This window comes from Amphiprion ocellaris, chromosome 16 (genome assembly GCF_022539595.1).
Source record: "Amphiprion ocellaris isolate individual 3 ecotype Okinawa chromosome 16, ASM2253959v1, whole genome shotgun sequence".
Lineage (NCBI taxonomy): Eukaryota > Metazoa > Chordata > Actinopteri > Pomacentridae > Amphiprion > Amphiprion ocellaris.
Window position 1 is genome coordinate 22,263,973 of NC_072781.1, and position 25,186 is coordinate 22,289,158.

The window sequence follows — 25,186 nt, forward strand, 5'->3', positions numbered from 1 at the left end:
GATAGGTATAGTGTGGATTTTATCAATACCAATACTGCTTGTTGATACTGATCCTTATCGATACTCTTATTGACACTACTCTGTATACTTCAGTGAATAAAATAAATACATGACAAAAGAAAGCTATAAAAGAATTCATTTTATTTTTGCCGCAAACTAGGCAACTCAACATCTTGTATGAGTTTTCAGTGACACTGGCAATTCAGATTTTCTTTGACAAACTATTTCCACACACTGAAAGAACATGCAAGGTTTTTCTCCTTCTGTGTGACTTGTCATGTCGCTACTCCTTAGACTGACCTGGCTTTCATAAATAGTGAATTGTATAGTTGGGTTACAAAAGTCCTTGTCCTTGAGCTTCTTTGAAGCTAACGGAAATGTTTAACAAAGAAAATGTAACCACAACAATAAAGAGGAGAACTTCACACTTTCTCTCCTGTATTAATATTTATTTAACCCACCCATCAACAATTTTTGTTCAAGAAGTGTTCCTTTGCTGTAGAAATCAGTCTTTCTGATGGTTTTGAGAAGGCTTAAACACAACTTCTTAATTCACTTAGCATTACCTAAAGATTATGCAGTTATGTGGCATACCTAAACCATTTTAACAAACAAACAAACTACTTAAACATTAAGTAGTCTTGTTATCTGAACTTTCAGTTTTATTACTCCCTGTAGCATCTCCATCAGAGCCAGTGGGGCTCAGACGCTCCACTACTGTGCTAGCATCACCTGCTCTGCTAAAGCTATCAAATACACGGTGCTGTTTAATATTTATGGAGTGTTGCACCTGTGAGGGTTTCATGAGGTTGTTGGTGTTACCTGTAGCTGCATTGCTGATAAATCTAGAAAAATGAGCCCAAACTTTTGATCGCTTTGCCCTGTTCGTCATTAGGCTACTGCAGAGGACAGTCAGCAGCGGCACAACGGTGCAATGTCATATTGTCGTCAGACCTCAGCAGCTAGGCTATGGTCACAGTCTATATTAGCTTAAAATGATGTTGCATGATTTATGTCATACATACCGATAATAACACAGTTTATCAAGGAGCTTAACGATACTGAATTGCTGACCAAATCGCGTACCAATACCAATCAATACCGGTGCTTGGTACCCATCTCTAGCCTTGCTGATATTCAGCATTTAATATTATCGGTTTCACAATTTTTTCAACCAGTCACTGATGGAATACAATTACTTAATATTGTAATATGTGACTCTGATGCAGCCACCTCTCTCATTTGTTGTAAGGATTCACTGATTATCGGCCCAACTGATTATTGAGGCCAAGTTTTGGCATTGTTGGATGATTTGTGTAATTTTTCTCACAAAATACATTAAATGCGTTACTTTCGCTCTGATATAGCCGTCTCTCTGTCTCTTCCGTCACTCTGGTCTGAAGCACTGTCCTACCACAGCTCTATTGGTTTATCTGTTCAATGTCATGACTAACAGCCAATCAATACTGAAAGCTGTTGTTTACACAGAGAGCGCATTTGCAGAGTGGCTACGGCGAGTTAGTGGGGCTGTGTTTGAAAGGTGAGGTAGCAGATACTGCTGAAGGTTTAATAAACGTTGCACTCTTCCACAAGCATTCATATTGTTACACAGAAAAAAAACAGTAATTTGTCAGTGTTAACAAGTAGTGTAGCTGGAAACTACTTTGTTGTAAATGGTAGGCTAATGGTAGTAAGAAATCATGCTTTAATATCTGGACCTTAGTGGGCAAGAAATGTGACAGAACAGAGAAGAATTAGGAAAACAGAAGAAAAGCATATGGAACTGCAGGAGACAAACTGAAGAGCACTGTAGCGTAACGTGACACTCAAACCTCATCAATCCTATTTCTATTGTAAACATTCAGTTAGAGTAGTCACTTTTGGTTACAGAACAATAAAATAATAAATACAATATAAATATAAAATAGTGTTCATAAGTATTGTTGCAACTAGGGTCAAAGGCTGCAACAAATGAATGAGACAACACTGGTTTAATGCAAACAAAAATGACATTTAATGCCTAAGCACAAAACAGTATGTAGGAACAAAAAAAAAAGTGAGGTGCATGTGCACAAGCCACAACCCTCATGAGTTGAAGTAATGTCAGCCACTAACATTGAAGCATTCAGTCATATAACAACCTTTATAGCCAGCTGTACAAATGGTAACAGTGATTCATTTTAGTTTTGCAAAACAAAGCACAGGCACAGATTCAGACTTATTAAACTGCACAAAATACCGTACAACTGTGTCACAGCTTTCTATGTATATGTCTTTGTGTTAAAACTAATTTATAATGCTGTGTATTTAGGCCCAGCAGATGCTATCAGCCTGTCAGGAAAAGATCGACGTGTCCAACACAGAGGGCTATGAACTCTTCATTACCCAGCTCAAAGAAGGCCTGAAGAATACCTCACACGAGACAGCAGCCAATCACAAAGTGGCCAAGGTGAGTCACACAGCCTTTTATAAAAAAAGAAGGGCTTTTGTTTTTATTGTTATATCCTGAACAAAGAAAGCACCACTGTGTGTGGTCATAGGCGTTGTGCAATAGTGGCATGTTAAGGATTTTTAATTTGGCTTTCAGTGACACCTCAAAGTCAGCAACAGTGCTTCAGCAAGTGTCCTGTCATGTATGAAGAACATGTAAGAGAAAATCAAAATATGCTTTGCCAAGCCGGTGTTATTCAGAATAAGTCATTGTACTTGTTTCTGTGCACATCCGGGGCGAAAATAAAAGATTGTTTGATCATAATCAACATTATTACCTTGATCATTGATTATCACTATGATGATCAGAAATGTGAACAGCGTGTCACAAATCTGAAAAGAAACCTTCAGCATGGTATGAGCTGCAGTTGAACTGGGAAGATGAACTAATGAGCAAGACCAGAGAGGCAGCCTGACTCATTGTACATGTGGCTTCTGTGACTTTGGATTAAATTGAAGGTTGCATATCGTCTGTGCATTCCTGAACACATTATTAGGAATAAAATTGTACACCTGCTTAGAATGCAATCATCCAATCAACAGTCCAGGCTGCTACTGGTACTGTAATGGCTTGTGGAATATTTTTATGGCACACTTTGGGCCCCTTAACTTCAAACATTTACAGTTTGAATACCACAAGCCTGTCTGAGTTTTTTTCTGACTCCGTGCATCCCTTTATTCCTTTATGGTCACAGTTTATAATCTTCTGATGGCTCCTTCCAACAGGATAATGCACCATGTCACAAAGCAGAAGTCATCTCAAACTGGTTTAATGAACATGACATGAATCTGGTAGACTTCAGTGGCCTCAGCTGTCAGCAGAACTGCTTTGGGATGTGGTAAAACTGCAGAAGTTATGTCATGTCATGTCAAGTCAACATGAAGCAGAATCTCAGATGAAGGTTTTCAACATTTTGTAGAACTGAGGTTGATTTAGAGTAAAGGGAAGCCTAACCTGGCATATAGTAGATTTTTTTTCAAAAAAGCATTTGTATGTATTCTGTGTTGTATATGTATATTTTAGTTCAGTCCAGAGGTACATGACAAAATCTGTGTTGATTTCACTGGAAGCGTAATAAAATGTTTAGCCTAGCTAAGCACAAACAGTGGAATTAGTAGAGACGTTGGGGGGGAGGGAGTGGTACACCTATCAGAAACTCATATTTTTTGAATAGAGAACATCTGAAAACTGTGATTTTAAGGAGTAGTTGGTGTATATTTTGAAACTGTCTGCCGACCAGCAGCTGACTCAGGGAGCACTCTTGTCCCTGCCTTCCTGCTAGTATTGTTAGCTACAACCATTACTGCAACAGATCGTCTTCTTTACCACTCAGCTTGCCAAACTGCCAGTCTTACTGTCTGCAGGGGTCAATATTGAGTTGCGAGCCAAACACAGGCTTCATTTGATGTGCAAAACAACCTTGCTGACCTCCCTGTGAGCACAGTACCCTGTAATTACCAACTTAACATCCTTGTCATAAAAACTCAACATCTTTCCCTTGGCAAGTTTAAAAAGTCTTTTTTGCTCTTTTTTTTTGTTCCAAAACCCGAGTTTCATTACCAAGCAATCATCTCCTTTCTGATAGACACACATCTAGTTTTCCTTTTGTAAACTTGCAGTGATTCCAAATAGTCTGACATGAAGTGTAATGAATTAATGAAGCTAGTACAAAATAGGTAAATTGAAAATATTTGGTTTAATGTTCTTCTTATTAAGTGTTATTTATATCTGAACCAATTCAGTCGAAGAAGATACCTTAAATAGTCATGTTTACACCATGTAGTGCATAGTCAACTCCCACTATGTTGACGTGTATACACAATGTACCACTGTAGTCCTGGGATTCTGAGCCAGTGCAGCTAATGTAAGTGCTCCGCTGGCTGATGGGAAAGGCCAGTCAATCAGCTAGGGAGGACACTCACACACTTTATTTAGCCTGTTCCTTTATGCGTTCAATTTTAGACCAATAAGACGTACTGAAAGGCAGTATCAGCTGTTCATTTTAACCGCCCTCCATGTAATTTGTGCTAAAATGCTAGTAGCAGTTCACTGCAGAGGATAGCTAGTGCGACTGTCCCACTGAGCAGGCCTGCGTCCTCTAATACTACTTTCACAGCAGTGTGTGTATAATGTGCGTTGAGCCTGTGCTGGACTCTTTAATGAAGTAGGGCTGGACCCGAATATTTGGTCGTTATGGTGGTATCCGAATATTATTTTTGAGGTCCTAATAGTTGGGTGTCTCTCCCCCCCCCCCCGTTTGTTTGTCTTCCCCGATGGACAATGTCGGACAATCCAAATATTCAGCTTGTCCCTTCACCAGAGTAGGTGCGTTAATACCACAGTTGAGATTGTTGACAGGCTAAAATGCAACAAGTGTTTGTCATTTGATCAGTTCTGGTGTGTCAGCACAGTAGATGTTTCAGCATTGTTTTTTAGATGTCTGTGAGCATCCAGTTGACCAGCTATACTTCTATTTTAAACAGTCTGACTTTCTAAACTGGCCACATGAGAAGTTGTATTTTGCTACATACATATCAATAAAACCAATATGCATTTACACTCCAAGCAATTTTTCTGCCAGCATGCTTGCACTCCTTATCTCTCGTGTCAATTTTGATTTTTCTCCATCACACAATTCTCACCATCAGTGAGGAATCTGATCATCCCAAATTCATCCTTCATCATAAAAACAACCCGAACCATACAGTCATAAAAAAATACCTTAAGGCACAAGACAAACAAGGAGGGCTGCAATGGATAATCTGACCCCCACAGACTCTGATGTACACAACGTGGAGTCTGTCTGGGTTTACATGAAGAAACACTGATCCTGACTGAATCCATGGAAGAACCTTGCCTGTAGTGTAACTTGATTTAGTACTGATGGAATGGCTCACTCCGAAATTGATTTGAGATATTTCTGTCCTTACTGCATTTTGTATGAAGTTTATTGATCAGTAAAAATGTTTCCCTGCATGATTTTTGGAGATGTTTTCACTTCAGCTTCAGTGTGTAAAACTCTTACACAGTACTAAGACCTTACTTCCTACTTAGGTCATTGTCTGCTTTGTTTTTGTTTTAGAACAATTATTGTTTTTCTTTACTTAAAAATATTTATTAACTGCAAATCATTGATTGTTTCAAAATATATGGAGCAAATTATCACCCATGATTAGCAATTTATTTTTTTGTCCAAGAAATCCAAGGACATTACAATTTACCAGGCTTCCAAGGATAATAATAATAGTTGATTTTTTGGTTGTTAATTGAGGCTATTTACAAAAAGGGATTCTTCATTACAGGCACAGTAAAGGACAGTAAAGGAGAATGTGACTTTTTGATATCTTCATAAACATTTTACAGTGAAAAATTGCCAAATGTATGTTGTTAATTCTTTTCATTTTGTCTTGACTGCACTATCTATCAATGCAAGACTGCAGTCGTCTAATGTGTGACTGCCACCACGGAAACTTTTGATCATGGTTTCTTTTCCATTCTTTTCCCTTTTCTCAGTGGGCAACTGTGACCTTCCATCTTCCTCACCATGTGCTGAAGCTGGTGGCCGGTGCCATTGTAAACGAGCTGAAAAAGATCAACCAGAATGTAGCTGCCTTGTCTGTAGCCTCATCCATTATGGACAGGCTCTCCTACCTCTTGTCAAGCGCCAGGCCTGAGCTCGGGGTGGGCCCTGGGCGCTCTGTAGATAGGTCAGAACAAGCACTTTTTTCGCTATGCAACTCTTTCTTATTACAGTGCAAAATAAAAATAAGCATTTTCACCGTCTTGTACAGTTTAACCATCTGTGATTAAGATTTAATAAACATGTTGTTCCCTGCAGATCCCTGATGTACAGCGAGGCCAACAGGAGGGAGACATTTACATCGTGGCCACATGCTGGGTACAGGTGGGCTCAACCTGATCCAATGGCTCAAGCAGGATTTTACCACCAGGTGGGTTCTGAGAACAGTCTGGGTCTAATATTTGCATTGTATTCCATAGTCGAGGATATTGGTGTTACAGGTCACTGCTACACTATTCAGTTCCAGGTACAAACATGGCACCATGGACAGAGCTATTGTTAAAACCCGTTGGCTCTGGTGTCATGCCAACAACTTTAAAGTTCTAGTAAGCTTTGCATGTAGACAGAAACGGCTCTTATTGCTGAATATTAATGTTGCCATGTGCAATTCCTATTGTTGTCAGCAATGTTTTAATATTAGTGCTGGTATGTTTTTCTGTGTTTTTACACCTGCTGTACAAACTTAAGATACTCTTGGTATCTTAAGTTTGTATGGCTAGACAAGGAGAATAACCTTAATGTTTATGAGCTCCGCTGACCCCATCCTCTCTCCGACTGTCTCCTTACAGCCTGCCTCCACAGGGGATGACAGAGCCATGTGTTTCACATGCAGCGTGTGTCTGGTCTGTTGGGAACCTACAGATGAACCCTGGTGAGTGGAGATCATTAGTTTAACATTGAAGTAGCTTCAAAGCTTCAGCTTGGTATTTAAATGTGTCTTATTCACAACATCCGGCATGTATAATGGCCTACATTTCCCTATTACTACCCAGGTCGGAACACGAGCGGCATTCTCCCAATTGTCCATTTGTAAAGGGTGAGCACACACAGAATGTCCCACTGTCAGTGACGCTGGCAACCAGCCCCGCCCAGTTTCCCAACAGCCCTGATAGTTTGGACAAGATTGCCTGCTATGGCTTTGGAAGCTGCCCGCAGTTCCTGGCTGCTGCCACCAAGAGGGGCAAGATATGCATCTGGGATGTCTCCAAAATGATGAAGGTCTGAGCACTTAACCATGACTGCTTGTCATCTGTCTTATATTTTGCTGTCAAAGATGATAGTGTTATGACACTAGATTGAAAAGTGTGTGATTGTGTGCTGAACAGGTGCACTTGAAGTTTGACATCAACCCGTATGACCCGGCCATCCTGAGGCAACTGATTCTGTGCAGTGGTGAGCAGGGGCAGCAGACACTGACTGAGTCTCGGAGACCAACTCTAGCCTGGTTAGAAGAGTCATCATCGTGCTCTGACCTACCCAAGCTAGAGGGAGACAGGTAAAACCCATACAATCATTTAAAGTGTCTGTTTGTGTGTTATCAAAATTGGCAAGAGAATCACTTTAAATTTAGAGTATTTCATCCTCTTTTAAAAACAACAAAACATAAAAAGCAGGTGAATTGAACAACACCATTAAAAACCAGTAAAATGAAGCTAAAGAAACTCAGGAAAAGCTATTTAAGTGACTGATCAAATTTCTTAAAAAAAACATTACATTACACAAAATTATTTCTAACTTCTCTGTAGTCTTAAAAATGACCTTCATAACCTGATAATGATACAGAATGATTTTCAAAGAAAACACAACAAAAATAGCAAAACAAGACGGTGCCCACATACCGTGCCACAGACACTAAGTACTCCTTACTCTGTGGGAACCTTGTGAGTGTCAGTGAGTCAGTCACAGACCTGTTTGTGTTTTATCATGTTACTTGTGTTTTTATAACTACTTCTTCTCTTACAGTGATGATCAGTTAGAGGATTCAGACAGTGATGAGCATTCCCGATCAGAGTCAGTAACGGGTATGAAGTTTTGAATTTTGCCATTTGTGAGGACTGCTGGTGCCCTTTTTTGTTAAGAGCCTCCCAGCCCCATTAAAATAGTGCTTGCATCATTTGTGTCATGTTGAAGTGTAGACATGAAGAACCTTAGACCTATTCTTGCTTTTGTTTCAGGCCACCCATCCCAATGGGAGAGCATGGATGTGAGTCTAGGGGTGACAGCGTTGAGTGTGCTCCAGCAGCCAGAGAAGCTCCAGTGGGAGGTAGTGGCCAGTGTGCTGGAGGATACAGTGAAGGACCTGGAGGAGCTGGGTGCCAACCCGTCACTAAACCAAACCAAGGCCCACAGCCAGGCCAAAACAAAAGACAAGGTCCCTGACCACCACAACATTCCCTTTCCCTGCCTGCTGGCTGGTGGCCTGCTCAGCTACCGTTCGGCATCCAGCACCCCCATGGCTGGACCCCCACCCACGGCCCCAATTACAACACGCAGGACCACAGATGGTCCACTTAGGACTCAGGGCACTGAGCCTTTCCACCCTGGGTCCCTGCAGGAGCAAGGCCCCATGGAGATAGAGACCTGCAACCCTCAGACTACAGCACAGGAGCAGGGCTTCTCTAATCTAGCAGGTTCCCAACCTGCAAGCCCCTCTTCTCTGCCAGCTGTTCGCAGGACTATACCCGTGCTGCTGCTGTACAGTATCAGAGAAGTAGATGACAAGTCCTCAGGACAGGTCTTTGCTCAGATGAACAACCTAATGAGCAAGGGCCTTCATGAGGAGGGCTTCACTGTGCCACAGATCATTGAAATGGAGTTTGACACACATGAACAGCTACTTCTTCAGGATCCTCCTATCACCTACATTCAACAGTTTGCTGATGCAGCAACTAATCTTGCAGGGTTGGATGGTCACGTGGACAAATGGAATACGCTGGCTGCAGCGACTGTCTCCACCCCACCTCGACCTGGAGCACTGGTGCAATGCTTGAGACTTCCCAAACAGCTGGAAGAGGAGAATCTTTATGTGGACTCCATCACGCCCTGCTGGGACGGTGTGCACCTTCTGGTCGGCCTGCAACCATGTGGCTCTGAGTCTCTGAGTGCTACAAACCAAGTGGAGGCTCTCAACAATCTGAACCGCCTGCACTCTGCCCTGTGCAGCCAGCGCAAAGGAGAACCCCTACACCCAGTGGCCAATGGGGTGGAAGGCCATCACCCAGGTGGGTCACCACCTCAGACACCCCTCATCCTACCTCCAGGAGACCAGCAGAAGCAGCAGCAGAGGTCTCCAAGTGGTGGAAGTGGAGGAGGGTATCTTGCACTCTACAAGCTCAATTACTCCACCCGCATCGTCACATTGGACGAGGAACCCATCAAGTTGCAGCAGATTTGGGACCCTTGTGATGCCATCACTTCTCTTATATTGCTTCCTCCAGATGTACTTGACAGTAGGGAGGATGAGAGTGAAGAGGCTCCTGAGGAGGCTCTGCCTTCAGCTCCAAAAAATGGCTCATCTGGGTTTGGAATGGGCCAGGCAGGCTCTGCTGGCTCTGGAACTGGGACTGCATGTGCAGCAACCACAACCAGCAGCAGTGCTACTGTCACCAGTCCCTCCACCTCTGCCTCCACCCACAAAGAGTGCAAACGGTTAGAGGTGGCAGGCCTGGGCCACCTTGTGGTCACCACACGAGCCGGGTATATTATGATACTGGACCTATCCACTTTGGAGATTCTGACCAAGGTGGAACCGCCTAGAAAGGAGGGGTCAGCAGAGGATACAGACCCCTTTGTCTCAGTTACCTATTGCTCTGGGACCGACCGCCTTTGCGCCTGCACCAAAGGTACGTGTTTTGTATCGGCACATTTACCTGCAGACAGCATTGCTGACAAGTTGTCTTTAACTTGACCTTAAAGAAACATTGTTTTTTGAGTTGGTGTGTGCATTTGTTTTAGATTACAAGGAGTCAGATATAAGAATGTCCTTTCGTTGTCAAATTTTTGAGTATTTTGTTTAAAAAAAAAAAAAAAAAAACACACAAAACTGCTATTATTCATATCTATGATAACTGATCAAAAAAAAGAATGATACCATGTCTTCATCCATCTCTCCCTATCCTGTGACTCTTGGCCACAAGCCCATTGTTTCTTTAATGACATAAATTTAATTATTTTTTTTTTTGAAGGCTAAAGAATTCCCTTAAACAGCTGGGAAATGTCATTTTTATCATGTCAGTGATACAGAAAGAAAATATGCAATTCACATTTGGTGCTGGTGTATTTTTTGTAACAGAATGGTGTATGAGTGATTGAAACTAAATGAACTACATTGTATATGTTAATAACAGTGAAGGAACATGTCATTCAGTGCAGCTCACTCGTATTTTAACTAATGGAGCCCTATGGCAAAGAGGAATAAGATATGTCAGGCTCTGCTGCAGATACAATACTTGTTAGCAAGATCAATGTTTTTTTTAAAAATGTGATTTGTAGACAAACAAAAATTGAAATAGTGACCACCATTATCCTTAAAAAAATAATACAAATTATTTTTTTAGGCGCTTCCTGTTTCTGAATATTGTAGATCTCAGAAGTTTTTCCAATGGACAAAAATTAATAAATCAAGTTTATAGTTTTTGCTGTAACATTAGAATGTTTTTGTGTGGCTTAAAAGGTGATACAACCCAAAACAGGGCTCCACACTAACTTTTACACTGGTTGTACTGGTTCGACCGACTTTCTCATTTGGTTGGCACCGAGGCACAAGTGAAACACCTCACTTGGTGAACATCTGCTTATCCATAGACTCTTCATTTATCCAAGTTCTCTAAATGCCTCACATTACATTCTGTGGTGGATGCTGCTAGATGGCTGCAGTGCTCTCAGACAGATGTGTGAACAAATATGAGTGAAGAGTGAAACGTTGCATTCTAATGTCAGATTTGTCCAAGATGAAATAGTGATTTTATCTACATGTGCTTTTTTTTGTATGAGCAGAGAAAACACAACACATGTAGGTACACTCTGCTTTTTATGAGCAAAGCATATTGTTAAATTTAAATATTGCAGTCGATCATGTTCATGTTTATATAATGATGGAAAACCAAAAATCACGATTGAGAGTAATATTTAATTATGCATTCCTACTATTGTGTTAGCCATTGTAATTGAATGTAATGCATTTTTTTGTGAATTGCTGCCTGCACTTGTAATCTCATCATCAGGCGTGTCTCCCTCCTACAGACTGCTTTGTTTTTGGGACACAAAACAGCTAAATAGCTTGTTTTGCAAGAAACAAAAGTACTACCTTTGACCACTATGGCTGATGCAGTAGCTGCCTGCACCAGTTAGAGCCACACCAAAACAGTTTAATGATCATGATGTATGTTCATGAAAACACGCACTTGAAATTTCAACTTGTGCACTTTCATAAAAATGTTGCCTATGTGACCATTTTGGTCACAGTCTGGATCTCTGAACCTAAAATGCATCTGCTTACCTAGAGCGACTTTTGTTTAGACCTAAGTCAGTAAATGCATTCTCGTAACCTATCAAATTGCTACCATTATTTAACATATTTACTGGTATTTTGTATATTGAATGTTGTCATAGATGTATTTTTTGTTTTGTTTTCAGTCATTTGGCTTTTAGGATTTACACTTTGGAAAAAGTGTAAAAAATTATTTGATAAAGTTTAATGTTAAGTCCTGCTGTAGAATAATTCTGTTGCTCAGCATGTTTTTTTGTAAATTTTGTCTCTGCTCTCCTCTGAAGGTGGAGAACTTCATTTCCTTCAAATTGGAGGTGTGTGCGATGATATAGATGATGGAGACATGTTTATTGATGGCCCCCTTTCTAAAGGGGCTGAACTGCTGCTGGAGGGGGCCAAGCCCTCCTCTAACCCTTCCAGTCCTGGGATCACAGGTAAAACTGACATAAGACACACTCAAGGCAGATTTGTGCTTTCCAGGTATGTGTCTGTAAGGGTGTGCACACACATATTGTCATCCACCCAAGTCTATCTGGACCTCTCTGTAGAAGTGGTGCTCAAAATAATTGCTTGTTTAGAGGACAGACTGTGAGGAGATTCTGTCATCCACTCTTCTTTTAGAGAGTTGTAATTGAAGTAGTCACTGCTGGATCTCTGGTTTGTAGATGCTTTCAGTCGAAGATGCCAAACACAGTGGGATATTCAAAATTTTCCAGCAATCTGTGCTATGTTCATCCACTGTGCTTGACACACCTCAAGAATAATCATTGACCCGTTTATATAGTCCAGTGTGTAAGTGACTGATATACCCTGTAAAAACTGCCCTGTGTACGTTTCTTTGTTTGATGTGAGGGGCAATGTGACTGTCTGCGCAGGCTGGTGCAGATCTATTGTAGTATGAGCAGAACCACTTGCATGTCTGCAGTCTGCTTTCAAAGCTGGCCTGTGCACACAGACAGGGAAAGCACGAATTGGCTTTCAATCAGTAATTTCCCACATTAGGTTTTAGCATATCAGACCATGCTGTCTAAGTTGTCAGCTGATATGTACAATGATTTCTCAACTGGCTTTTGTGTAGGAGTGGATCTCCTGGTGGACCAACCGCTGACTACAGAGAGTCTAATGTCTCTGGTGGAGCTGACCCGCTTCGAGACGTTGACCCCACGCTTCTCCGCCACGGTGCCGCCTTGCTGGGTGGAGGTGCAGCAAGAGCAGCAGCAGCGGCGTCACCCACAGCACCTTCACCAGCAGCACCACGGAGATGCAGCCCAGCACACGCGCACTTGGAAGCTTCAGAGTGACAGGTAGATTTTTAAGCAACTTTATTGACGTTTTCAGCCAAAAAGAATGGGTTTGCATGGGCAACTGAGTAACTCATACATTCATTGTCACATCTAATGGATCAATGAAAACCTTAGGATTTTTCAGTGTTTAACATATTGATCACAGTATAGTTTCTAGGTAAATATTCCCACTTGTTTGCCCCTATTGTAGGTAACTGTAGGGTTTTATATCTAGGGCAGTAAGGATCAACTGTCAGATTCAAGGTTAACTGACTTATAAACTACAGCAATGGTACTTTCATCCATATTTGAAGTATTTTGTTGATCCGAACGCCACAATATTGAACAGAGAAGGAGTTCTTTTAAAAATGAAATCTCCTTTGCAAGTCATTTTGGAGGCTTTGTATGTGTAGCTGTAAAGACTTGTGCAAAGATATGGAAGGGTTCCTCTTATTATGACCTATGTTCTGTTTGCAGCTCCAGCTGGGATGAGCATGTATTTGAGCTGGTGCTGCCCAAAGCCTGCATGGTGGGCCATGTGGACTTCAAGTTTGTCCTGAATGCCAACATCATCAACATTCCTCAGATCCAGGTCACTTTACTGAAGAACAAAGCACCCGGGCTGGGCAAAGTCAGCGGTGAGCGCACTATTTTAAGATCATTGCTTTTTCTGAAAGGTAAATTGTTTGCTGCAACAGCAGTTTTTCAAAAAGGGACAACTTGGTTGTTTTGGTAGTCAGAAGATGTTCTTTCCTCCCATACTTATGTATTTTAAGTTGTATTTTTTCTGTGTCTGAATGTTGCTTCTACTCTCTTCATCAGAGACAGCAGTGGACAGACAGATCTCCTTCCCTCTTTCCAGTGTCCTCCATGCCAATGGAGAGAGGAACGGTCAGCCTCTTTTGCATGACTTCACAGAGGACATCCAGTTCATGGATATAGAGGAGACATCAGGTAAAAAATGTAAGCAGTTTAGTCTGAGATTAGTTTTGCATTTTTAAAAAAAAAAATTTGTTTTGCTTCTAGCCGTCATCAGTATTTGTCCCTTCATGTTTTGGATACTTTATTGTGTTGTGGATTCAGTGTTGAATGGATAAAATTGTTGAGTCAGATCCAGCATGTTAAGGGGATGACACCTGCATGACAAACAGCCAAGTGTTCAGTGGGTCGCTTAATTAAAAGTTCTGGCCTGACATGTTGAAAGGATGTGTTTGAATGAAGTTGTTTAATGTTCATATAGTCACATAAGATTAGCCGTACATTTTCTTTGCTTTAGAGGACCTAATGCTTCCTAAGAATAAATTTCATGTTTTTCTGTCTTATTTTTCATCTCAGATGTTCTACTACCTGTGTTAAATTAGAAGCTCCACTTTGATTCTTACTAATCTTTAACGTGGTGTTGAGCTTTTCTGAAATAGTTAAATACTGAATGTTTATTGCCCAACATGTGAAAAATAGTGATTTAATTTGTTTGTTGTAGGCTCCATGTTGTGTCCATTCCTGGAGGACCACAAGGAGGACATCCTTTGTGGTCCAGTGTGGCTGGCCAGTGGGCTGGACCTCTCTGGCCACGCGGGCATGCTCAGCCTAACCAGCCCCAAGTTGGTCAAAGGTAACGCTTATATATGCTGTTACGTTTTCATGGTCCCCTATCAGCTTCTCCACAGATAGAAATGTGGAATGGTAGTACATGATTCAGTCACAGTTCCCTGAGTTTCAAAAGTGTAAAATAAGATTTTCTAATGCCAGATACTAGTGTCAAACTGAAATGATTGTATTTACATGTGCTGTTTTCTATAGGCAGAGTTTTCTATGAGCAAAGCATTTTAGATGTTAGTATTGCCACCATGTTAAATTAATAATGGGAAGCCAAAGTTATTTATATTGTGTACTTTTATTCCACTAGAAATGCATACTCTCAAAAATGGTCAGAGCCTAAAACCCTGCCTTTAGCCTAATCTATGACATTAGACCAGTCTAAATGTTGGTCTTACTCAACATTAGTGTTAGCCAGTTTTGCATCTTATTTTAGGCTTAATGACAGCCACCCTATCCCCAGTTTTCCACTTGTGATAGTGACACAACATGAGCTTTTTTCCAGTGTTTAATCATCATCTTAAAAGTGGCTTCTGCTTGATATTCGCAGTGTTCTAATGTTGGCTGTCACTGGCCTTTATTTCTCCCTGTTTATTCCCTGTTCACACTTTACTGCTGCTTCTTTTTTTCTAAATCACTTCATATTCTAGATATCCTCCTCAAAATTTTCCCAGTAAAATATCCCTAGAACCAAAAATTCCTCCAGATGGCCAAAGTTGAAATGAGAAGATGGTCAACCATGTTTTTTTATTTTGAAAGTCTTAGATTCCATAGATTTCAGTGGAAATGACTCTTGTTTAAGACAGCCAACAGTTCAACATATTTGTGCAATGTATAAATTCAGACTGTTGATTTACGCTCAGTGAAATTACATCCTGGTCACACTTCACACTGGCAACTTGAGGTTTTTGTGCTCAGAAAGGATCCATGAAGCTTTATGTGTGTCACTGTTTCTCAGCTGTCCTATTCCTGTCTCTGCTGCAGGCATGGCAGGAGGGAAGTACCGTTCCTTCCTGGTTCACATCAAAGCCGTGAGTGACAAGAGCATGGAAGACAGTCCCCGTCCTGTGGTGAGGATGCCCAGTACCAAGCCGCAGGGCACCAAAGCCCACTCACTATCCACACTGCTGCAACGTGCTCAGGCCTCCAAGGTACAAATTCACTGTTTGTAGACTTTTTCAAGGTTCATCCATTCCTCCTGCCCCTACTGGCCATTGAGAGATTCCTTCCAAGTCTTCTTCCAGTCAAGAGTAATGAGGGAAGAAATCCAGTACTCATCTGGTCCAAGAATATTTTCCAAACTTAATGCTAAGTTAGTATGATGCCTCAACTATCTGACTTATATAAATCAAGTAGTATTTTCTAAAATTACAATCTTCTATGTGCAAAATGTTCTCTTTGTGTTGGCCTAGACTGTTTCCTAGTAGGGCTGCATTGGAGGATTTGGAAAGTATAGAAGACTTTGTTCTAAACAGACTAACTATGGAGATAGTCACGATTTAACCAAAGCGTGGAACATACAGTACAATAAGCCTAGCTGAAACCTAGACTGGATAATACCACACATAGAGACTGGTCCTACCAACTTGAAATACTAAATAGAACAAAACATGTAAGTAGGGTGGAAAGGTTTTCTGCTATGAAAAGGTTACAAAATTCTAATTAAATTCTTAAACATGTCCTAAGTCATAATAGTCATTATTCACTGTGAACTGTGTCCCACACACTGTACGGATAATAAATCTGAAATAAGCTTTTGTTTTGTTTTCAAATGCATGCCTTTAGGTAAAGCCATGACCAAAAAAAAATTGACTCTTTGATACACTGACACAACCCAACAACAAATGCATAGTCACAGTCATTTATTTGCTGCTTTTTAATGTATGTTTGTGTAGGAGAAGGTCTCCGCAGTGAAAACGGAGACATCAGCACCTTCGAAGAAAGTAGAGAACCTGCGTGGCTGTGATCTGCTGCAGGAGGTTTCAGTCACAATCAGAAGGTTCAAGAAGACTTCAGTACCCAAAGAAAGGTCAGATCATGACTGAGATGCACTGACACTGTTGGCACAGCTTTATCATAACGAACATTTAAATAGTAAGAGTACACATGCTGAACTGGTGTTATTATTAACATGCTATTAAAGATATATGCTAAGATTACTAACTTTACATGGGACTATCTTTTCTGTTTCGTGCTTTTCAGGGTTCAGCGCTGTGCTATGCTACAGTTTCCAGACTTCCACGAGAAGCTGTTGGATGCACTTTGTCGACGGACAGAGGGCAGCCCAGCCACTGAGCACGCTCAAAGCCTCATCCTTGACATATTGTGCTGGCTGGCTGGGGTTTTCTCCAATGGACCCTGCAGGTAGGACTGACCTGCAGAACACAGCAAATACGGCAGTATCACTTTGGACATCTCAGTTGTGTGTAATTTCTACTTTGACATTTTACAAAGCTAAGTGCTACATCCTATGCTTTTTTTTTTTTTTTTTTTTTAAGCTTAAGAGAAGGAAAGGAGGGCCTGCTCACAAAAACCCGGACGAGGCTAACAGATATTGTGCGGGTGTGTTTCTTTGAGGCTGGCCGGAGCATAGCGCACAAATGTGCTCGCTTTCTTGCACTTTGTATTAGGTAAGAAACCTGGTTGTTTTCAGCAAAAATATTATACTTCTTCTCCACTATGGGATCTTTACAACTCTGGCAATTTGACATAATATCCAGGTACTGTTTTGTTTTTTTCGCTGCATTTTAGAACCCAGACTATTGAAGTATATAGTTCCATGCAAAGATTTGATCTTTCCTGGGTACATTAAATATTAATTTGGTTTTTGAAGTGAGTTGTGAAAAGCTGTTATTAGCCAGAGAGGGACTGGGGTTGTTTATGCAACTGAACTTTATGTTTTTTTACTTTTCCTTTTTTGCTGTGTTATTTGTGCTTTCATGGCAGTTTAACCAGATGGATTTCAGAGAACTGTTTAAAATTCTATCAAATGTTTTTCTTATTGCCATTCATGAAGTGTCACTAGTCCACACCCGATCATACACCAGCCCAGCCAGTAGAGGAAATAAAATACTGGAATGTAGTGTTTCATCAAACTGCTTTATGTCTTAATGGAAAAATAGCCCACTGATGAAATTTTGTATGATTTTTAAAATTCCTGTGCTCTCTAAACATTTTCGGGACATGTAATTAGAACAGTAACATACTTTTCCAACTGTTCACTCAGTCAACAGCTTAGAAATGCATAAGTTAGCAAAACACACGTCGGACATTCTGAATGAAAATATTTCTTCTATATTAAAAACACTCTTTTTGCAGTGCTTCCCTAAACACATGCCCTGTTATATTTATCACTCCGCCAAGGAATCCGTCTGTCTGTTAGTCTGTTAACAACACTACTCAAAAACGGACCAACGGATTTGAATGAAATTTTTAGGAAAGGTCAGAAATTACACAAGGACCATCTGATTAGATTTTGGCAGTGATCCGGCTTATAATCTGGATCCACGGATTTCTTAAAGGTTTCTTTATCATTACGAAATAGCGTCATGGCATCACTGTAACTATGACAACGTCAGGTGCCTGCTGACAATCACATGATTGCAATCCAGCTACAAATTGGCCACTGCGGACTTATTGGAACTTATCTGTCAGAAATGATACTAGGAATAACTGATTAAATTGTGGGGGTGTTTCCGAGTCCCACCAGTTCTCGCCACCTGCTTCATATTTACATCATGCAATTCGGTATCTGTACAGATTGTACACATGCATAACACATGCCTGTGCTCAACACAAGGCAATTTCTTATTAAAGATTTCAGCTGTCGGAAATGATACAGCGACTGAGCAGCCTTGATGGAGTACTGCGCTCTCTGAGTGCTTTTATTGTTTCCATATTTGCTCTTTGCGAAAAGTTGCAAGTAACCCCAGTTTATACCTTGTCTTTAATATTGTAATGTTTATCCTTGAGTGCAGTAGAAAGAGACATATAACCTTAGGTTCTAGGCAATGAAGTTCCTTTAAAAAGGATATTCTGCTCATGATTGCGTGTGCATTTTGGGTTTATATGGAAATCAAAACAAACTGGTTGTTTTTTTTCATGTTCTAGCAATGGGAAAGGAGACACAAGTCAACAGGGTTTTGGCGTAAGCCTTCTGAAGGCTTTGCTCGACAATATGCCTTACTTACCTGCAGCAGCAACAGGTGGTGAGTAACTGAGCAGCAGTACAGGACAGCATATATACAGCAACTTTCCCTTGTTTTCCTGTAGTACTCCAAAGTATTAATTATCTAAGCCTCTCTCTCTTTAATACTTGCAGGCTCAGTGTTCTGGTACTTTGTGTTGCTGAATTATGTGAAGGAGGAGGACCTGGCGGGCTGCAGCACTGCCTGTGCTTCCCTGCTTACCGCCATCTCTCGACAGCTGCAGGACCGCCTCACCCCACTGGAGGCCCTGCTGCAGACCAGGTACCTCTCTAATTATTGAGTTAGAGAGTGGTTTACAGCCTTTGTCTATCCATCCATTATCTATACACTGCTTAATTCTCTGTAGGGTTGTGGGGGGGCTGGAGTCTATCCCACCTGACGTAGGGTGAAGGCAGGATACGTCTGTTACAGGTCGCCAGCCTATCACAGGGCTACATAGAAAGACAGACTATCAAGCACGCTCACATTCGCATTTAGGACAAGTTAGAGTTACCAGTTAAACTCAGCATGTCTTTGGACTGTTGGAGGAGTCTGTAGTACCCAATGAGAATCCACGCTGCACAGGGAGAACATGCAAACTTCACATAGAAAGACCCCAGGCTTGGATTTGAACCAGGGATCTTCTAGCTTTACAACCTTTGGACCCAAGTTATTCTTAGTAGTTGCAACTAACCCCAATTCATGCCATGTCCTTATTCATTAGATGTTTATCCCTGAACATAAGCATTTCTTCTTCCCTCCCCGATCCTGTCCACCTCCCTCCAGGTATGGCCTGTACAGCTCCCCCTTTGACCCAGTGCTCTTTGACCTGGAGGTCAGTGGTTCCTCCTGTAAGAATGCCTTCAACAGCAGCATTGGAGTCCAGTCAGATGAGATCGACCTCTCTGACATCCTCTCAGGTATGAGCACTGACTCATATACTGCTACAGTCATATAATTCTTCTAACTTAAAAATCCTTTCTTCAATAAACTCTGCTGTGTTTTATCCACCTCGACTTGCTTGTCTTGCATTTCACTGCATATGGAAAGGAAAATTAGTCACTCCATATCCTTATGGAATGAGCTTACTAGCGCAATTTAATGTGATTTACTTTTAATGCATAATATCATAGTATAAGCAAAATATCAACCATGCTTGTGCTGTTTGGCAGATTTGTGACATATTGATAACATGCTGAGATTGCAGTAAAAAGCCATAGTCTGTTGGGCATGAGTTCTTTATTTATTTCTACACTGTATTTGTAAAATGTTGAAAAGCTGGAGAGAGTTGAATATTTAGAGAAGTTCAGATATTTTCTTGAATCTTGCTTCTCTGTTTGGTTTGGGTGTTGTGTGTCTTGCAGGGAATGGAAAAGTGAGCAGCTGTGCAGCAGCAGAGGGCAGCTTCACAGCCTTAACAGGACTCTTGGAGGTGGAACCTTTGCACTTTACTTGTATCTCCACCAGTGACGGCACACGGGTGGAACGAGATGATGCTAGCATGTTCACTGGTGAACCATACAGAATTTTACTTGGCTTTGTCTCAAGTTTTCCCTGTGTTACTGGTGAAACTGAACTGGTCATTCACTGAACTTGTGCTCTTTTACTCCAGTGAGTACATTTGGTGTGACACCAGCGGTGGGGGGACTGTCAACAGGAACAGTCGGTGAAGCCTCTACAGCTCTAAGCTCTGCGGCTCAGGTGGCGCTCCAGTCGCTGTCTCACGCCATGGTGTCGGCGGAGCAGCAGCTGCAGGTCCTGCAGGAGAAACAGCAGCAGTTGTTGAAGCTACAGCAGCAGGTGAATCTCCAAGTCACTGTCGTTGTATCCTCTTCTCTTTGTCTTTTTATTTTCCCACCGTGATAACATAGTGTAAATAATGCAAATTTCATTTTTAAGATGTTGTCAATGTTAGTGTCTGACTTTGAAGTCAGTATTGCTCTTTGCACTTGTATTTATTATCAATTGAAGAAAATATGAAAAATTTTCCAACTGAATCTGTGTGTCCAGGTACAATTGTTTTCTTAAACTTACTAAGCTGTTCTAATGCCAGTCTGGTGTTTATTTTGTGGCTAATAACATCTCTTTGTCTGTGATTGGAACAGAAGGCTAAGCTGGAGGCTAAGCTGCATCAGACCACCTCTGCAGCAGCTGCCGCTGCCTCCGGTGTAGGACCCATCCACAATTCTGTGCCTTCAAATGCTTCATCTGCTCCAGGCTTCTTCATTCACCCCTCTGACGTCATCCCACCAACACCTAAAACTACACCTCTTTTCATGACTCCTCCTCTAACGCCGCCCAATGAGGCGGTGTCTGCGGCCTTCAGTGCTGAGCTGGCTCACCTGTTCCCCGGCTCCATGATGGACCCCGGGCCTGTCAACCTGGCTGCACCCAAGAACACACAGAAAGCCAAGCCGGTTAGTAACATGCAGCTTCACGGTTGGTAGTTGCTACCTACCTCAGAATTAATGACAGCTAGCTCTTCTTTTATAGAGAACTGGGTGTCCACCCTAAGTTTAGCCAAAAGTTGGCCCCAATGTCTGGTCAGATTCATATTCTTCATTTTACATTCATAAACTTTGGCTTTTTTTATACAATGACAGAAGGAGATATTAAAACCTGATGATATAAAACTTGATACACAAATGAAATATAAATATTATCCTCTATAAGAAAGTGAGACAGGCTTTCTATCAATGGATAATTACAGTTTTGACACAGATACAGTCACATTCCTGAAACAAACATTTAGCACACCAAAACATTTCACACTGGGATTTATCTGCAATGACAAAACTGAAAAAAATGTTGTAACTATTTATCTATGTAAACAAATATGTATTAATGAAAAACATCAAATTCTATATATATATAAATTATTGCAATGGAGTGCAGCAACTCTGACAGATGTTTGGCTGAAAATTACATTGGATTGAAATGAGGTATTTTAATGTCAAATTTACCAAAGCAGAGTAATTTTTTTCTACCTGGGTAGGTCAAGCAATGATACACACAGACAGACCTGTTAAATGCAGATTTTTGGTTGCATGCTGGAGGGCTGTCATCACTACTGATTTTCAATGTTGCCTTGACTGCCATGATGGTAAAGCAGTTTTTAAATTTCATTTTACATTATACTAAAAGGTTTCTAAAAAACTTAGGGAACTTTGCTAATGAACACCATTAATAAGGTTTTTAAAGTGGTTATTTGCTAGACTGCCAAACTAGATAGAGCCAGCGTGTAGCTATCTACAGCACACTGCTGTATATATCAGCTCAAAGTAAGGATTACAGACCTCTCTTTGAAGTAAAACACGTTTTTTATTCATTTGTTTCTTGTTTTTCCCCAGAGCCCTATGGGCAGTGGTCTAGCTTTGGCCATTTCCCAGGCATCTCACTTCCTGCAGCCTCCTCCACACCAGTCCATCATCATAGAGCGGATGCACTCTGGTATGTAGCTATACTCCATATTTACCAGCTAAGTTGCACTTGAAAATGTCTATGCATATAGACTTTTACATTTAACAATTAGAAAAAAACAAGCTAGCATGTTTAGAAAGTAAACTTCATACTTCATTTGTGTTTTCTCCCCAGGAGCTCGTCGCTTCGTAACGCTGGACTTCGGCCGTCCTGTTCTGCTGACTGATGCTCTGATCCCGACCTGTGGTGACCTGGCCTCTCTGTCCATAGACATCTGGACACTGGGTGAGGAGGTGGATGGCCGCAGGCTGGTGGTAGCTACTGACATCAGCACCCACTCCCTCATTCTGCACGACCTGCTGCCACCACCTGTCTGCAGGTTCATGAAGGTCTGTTTGTATTTTTCTTGGGAGAGTTGCAAACCTGTTTCACATTTATTTTGGTGCTCTTACAGCCCACCAGCAATATATTCAAAGCTTCTTTCCTTCTTTGTACACTGTACTCTCTAAGATCACTGTGATTGGGCGCTACGGCAGCACCAATGCGCGTGCAAAGATCCCACTGGGCTTCTACTATGGCCACACATACATCCTGCCATGGGAGAGTGAACTGAAACTGATGCATGACCCCCTGCGAGGAGAGAGCGAGGCAGCCAGTCAGCCAGATGTGGATCAGCACTTGACCATGATGGTGGCCCTGCAGGAGGACATTCAGTGCAGGTGAGGCATTACTTAAAGAAACTATGGCATTGTCATCTGATTAATTTTGACCAATCGTTCCCTAAATAGCCTCTAAATCTGTTCACTAGATTAGTTCTTTTCTAAGGAATTGCTGATAAAACAAAGGTCATCATTTGGAGAAGCTTCGAGATTTTATTTTGTTGGAGTTTTGAATTATGTTTAAAGACTTCATAGCTTTGCGTCCCAATATTTCTCTAATAAACCCACTGTACACTGCACTTAGTTGAAAATTGAAAAAATAACCCTAATTCAAATCAGAGAGCTGATGCTTATTCTGCATTTTAATCACCACACCGTCACGTTATTGTTCTCCAGGTACAATCTAGCTTGCCATCGGCTGGAGACCCTTCTACAGAACATTGATCTGCCGCCTCTCAACAGTGCCAACAATGCCCAATACTTCTTACGTAAACCAGACAAGGTGGTGGAGGAGGACCAGCGTGTTTTCTCGGCCTACCAGGACTGCATCCAGCTGCAGCTACAACTCAATCTGGCTCACCATGCCGTCCAGCGGCTGCGCGTATCACTAGGCGCCAACCGCAAGTCGCTCCCCACAGCTGGTGCTCCGGAGGCCCAGGAGCTGGTTCACAACTCCTCCACAGAGCAGCTGAGGACTATCATTCGCTACCTGCTGGACACACTGCTTAGCCTGCTGCACTCTAACAATGGTGAGCACAGAGCCACATGTGGCTAGATCAAGTCGGCCCATCTAGTATTATAGTTTGGAGATGACATTGAAAATGTTGAAATTTTGTGCCTCTGCACTGGTGACAGCCAACGCCAAAGGCATTATTTTTGAGGATTGTCCGTCTGTTCATATGACAGTTTAACTTAACATATTTGATAAGCTCTTCAGTCATTCAGCTGTACATTTTCAGGCCACTCTGTGCCCTCAGTGCTCCAGAGTACCTTCCATGCCCAGGCCTGTGAGGAGCTCTTCAAACACCTGTGCATCAGTGGGACACCAAAGATCCGTCTTCACGCTGGCCTGCTGTTGGTGCAGCTCTGTGGAGGCGAGCGCTGGTGGGGCCAGTTCCTCTCCAATGTGCTGCAGGAACTCTACAACTCTGAACAGTTGCTCATCTTTCCCCAGGACAGGTAGGGGCCATTAGATACCATACAATTACCACACATTCTATGTAGATTTTACCCAGAGAGCCTAACACAAGAGAGGCACAGAAAACAATACAGGCATGCACTGGATGTGATGAGACAGTTATTGTCATTTTAAGTCTTCTGACTCATGAATCATTTCAGTCCACAGTTTACCTGCACTAAAAAGTGATAGACCAGTTTTTCTGCCCCTGTAGCTTTTCAAACAGTAGCTCGCTTTGTTTTCACTGGCAGTCATTCATACTGTGATCAGTTGGTTATGAATTGTAGAACCTGTATTGTCAAACCCCATTTGCTGTTACCACAAGTAACCACAGGTGTTTACAAATTAACCACTGAGCTCTTTAGGAATGTCTTTTCAAAGAGGGGTGCAAATATTCAGTAACAAATATAATTAAGTTAAAAAGTGATACCTTTTCCCTAGTGGTACCATTTGTCCACTTTCAGTCATTTTTAGAGCTTGAAAAAAACATTTTAATCAAGCTGAAGCAGTAGTTTGAATCATACCAAATGTCATATTTTTTTTCCCCAATACTACTTTATTGTTGTTATTGTGCTTTAAATGACAAGGATGGATCTTAATGTTTTTTCATAAGGAAAGGGTGATGATGTTTGTTCTGTTTTTCTGTGAGTTGGGGTGACAACCTGCTTCACAAATTTTTCACTCACAGCACTGCCAGATTCCTTAGCTCAGCACAAAAAGCAGTTTGCCGCGAAGATTCGTAAGTCCAAGAACTGCCCAAGTGTTTTATTGCACCACAGTACAGCGCTCTGTGAGTGTTTGGGACAGTTTGAGTCATCCACTCATGCATTTGGGAGCTGGAGCTGAAAAGATTCTGTATCCTGTTGTACCTCTCTGATGTCTCTGACACAGCTGGGGTTCAAGTTCATGTCATGGCAGGGGTGGACAGTGCAAACATTAACTGCAGTATTCTCCATCTTTGTTTAACTCAGGGTGTTCATGCTCCTGTCCTGCATTGGTCAAAGATCCCTGAGTAACAGTGGTGTGTTGGAAGGCCTCCTAAACCTGCTTGACAGCCTGCTGTCTCCACTGCAACAGCCACAAGCTGCCGCACAGCGCAGGACTGAAGGTAAAGCAGCCTTCAGTGTGACAGGTGTACAGATGCTCAGGCAACAGTTTCTGACTTGTGCCGTGTTGGATGCCTAACAATGTTAACTTGATGGGATATTCCCAAGCAGATGATAGCGATTGTGACATATCCTTGTGAGTCTGATCATTTACATTTATTCATTTCACTTTTATCGGAAATGACAGGAGAATGTGTGT

At 41.6% G+C, this 25,186-nt stretch overlaps 1 protein-coding gene across 10 annotated transcripts in view; it reads left to right on the plus strand.

Moving 5' to 3' along the window:
• The window catches only part of birc6 (baculoviral IAP repeat containing 6), a 134,677-nt gene that overhangs the window by 13,978 nt on the left and 95,513 nt on the right, over window positions 1-25,186 (plus strand). For 7 of the 10 annotated variants that reach the window (XM_023296605.3, XM_023296620.3, XM_035942151.2 and 4 more), the window contains exons 3-31: window positions 2,312-2,449; window positions 6,005-6,198; window positions 6,330-6,441; window positions 6,860-6,942; window positions 7,064-7,289; window positions 7,397-7,566; window positions 8,034-8,092; window positions 8,246-9,913; window positions 11,844-11,993; window positions 12,638-12,863; window positions 13,320-13,480; window positions 13,665-13,805; window positions 14,323-14,454; window positions 15,423-15,589; window positions 16,334-16,467; window positions 16,641-16,802; window positions 16,937-17,068; window positions 18,549-18,646; window positions 18,760-18,907; window positions 19,412-19,545; window positions 19,990-20,136; window positions 20,238-20,425; window positions 20,731-21,042; window positions 21,976-22,075; window positions 22,220-22,434; window positions 22,556-22,764; window positions 23,101-23,453; window positions 23,664-23,883; window positions 24,853-24,989. In XM_023296605.3, coding sequence (XP_023152373.2) covers window positions 2,312-2,449; window positions 6,005-6,198; window positions 6,330-6,441; window positions 6,860-6,942; window positions 7,064-7,289; window positions 7,397-7,566; window positions 8,034-8,092; window positions 8,246-9,913; window positions 11,844-11,993; window positions 12,638-12,863; window positions 13,320-13,480; window positions 13,665-13,805; window positions 14,323-14,454; window positions 15,423-15,589; window positions 16,334-16,467; window positions 16,641-16,802; window positions 16,937-17,068; window positions 18,549-18,646; window positions 18,760-18,907; window positions 19,412-19,545; window positions 19,990-20,136; window positions 20,238-20,425; window positions 20,731-21,042; window positions 21,976-22,075; window positions 22,220-22,434; window positions 22,556-22,764; window positions 23,101-23,453; window positions 23,664-23,883; window positions 24,853-24,989 — 6,316 coding nt within the window. The remainder of the gene's footprint in view (window positions 1-2,311; window positions 2,450-6,004; window positions 6,199-6,329; window positions 6,442-6,859; window positions 6,943-7,063; window positions 7,290-7,396; window positions 7,567-8,033; window positions 8,093-8,245; window positions 9,914-11,843; window positions 11,994-12,637; window positions 12,864-13,319; window positions 13,481-13,664; window positions 13,806-14,322; window positions 14,455-15,422; window positions 15,590-16,333; window positions 16,468-16,640; window positions 16,803-16,936; window positions 17,069-18,548; window positions 18,647-18,759; window positions 18,908-19,411; window positions 19,546-19,989; window positions 20,137-20,237; window positions 20,426-20,730; window positions 21,043-21,975; window positions 22,076-22,219; window positions 22,435-22,555; window positions 22,765-23,100; window positions 23,454-23,663; window positions 23,884-24,852; window positions 24,990-25,186) is intronic. The other 3 variants (XM_035942141.2, XM_023296628.3, XM_035942142.2) reach the window with 2 other exon arrangements.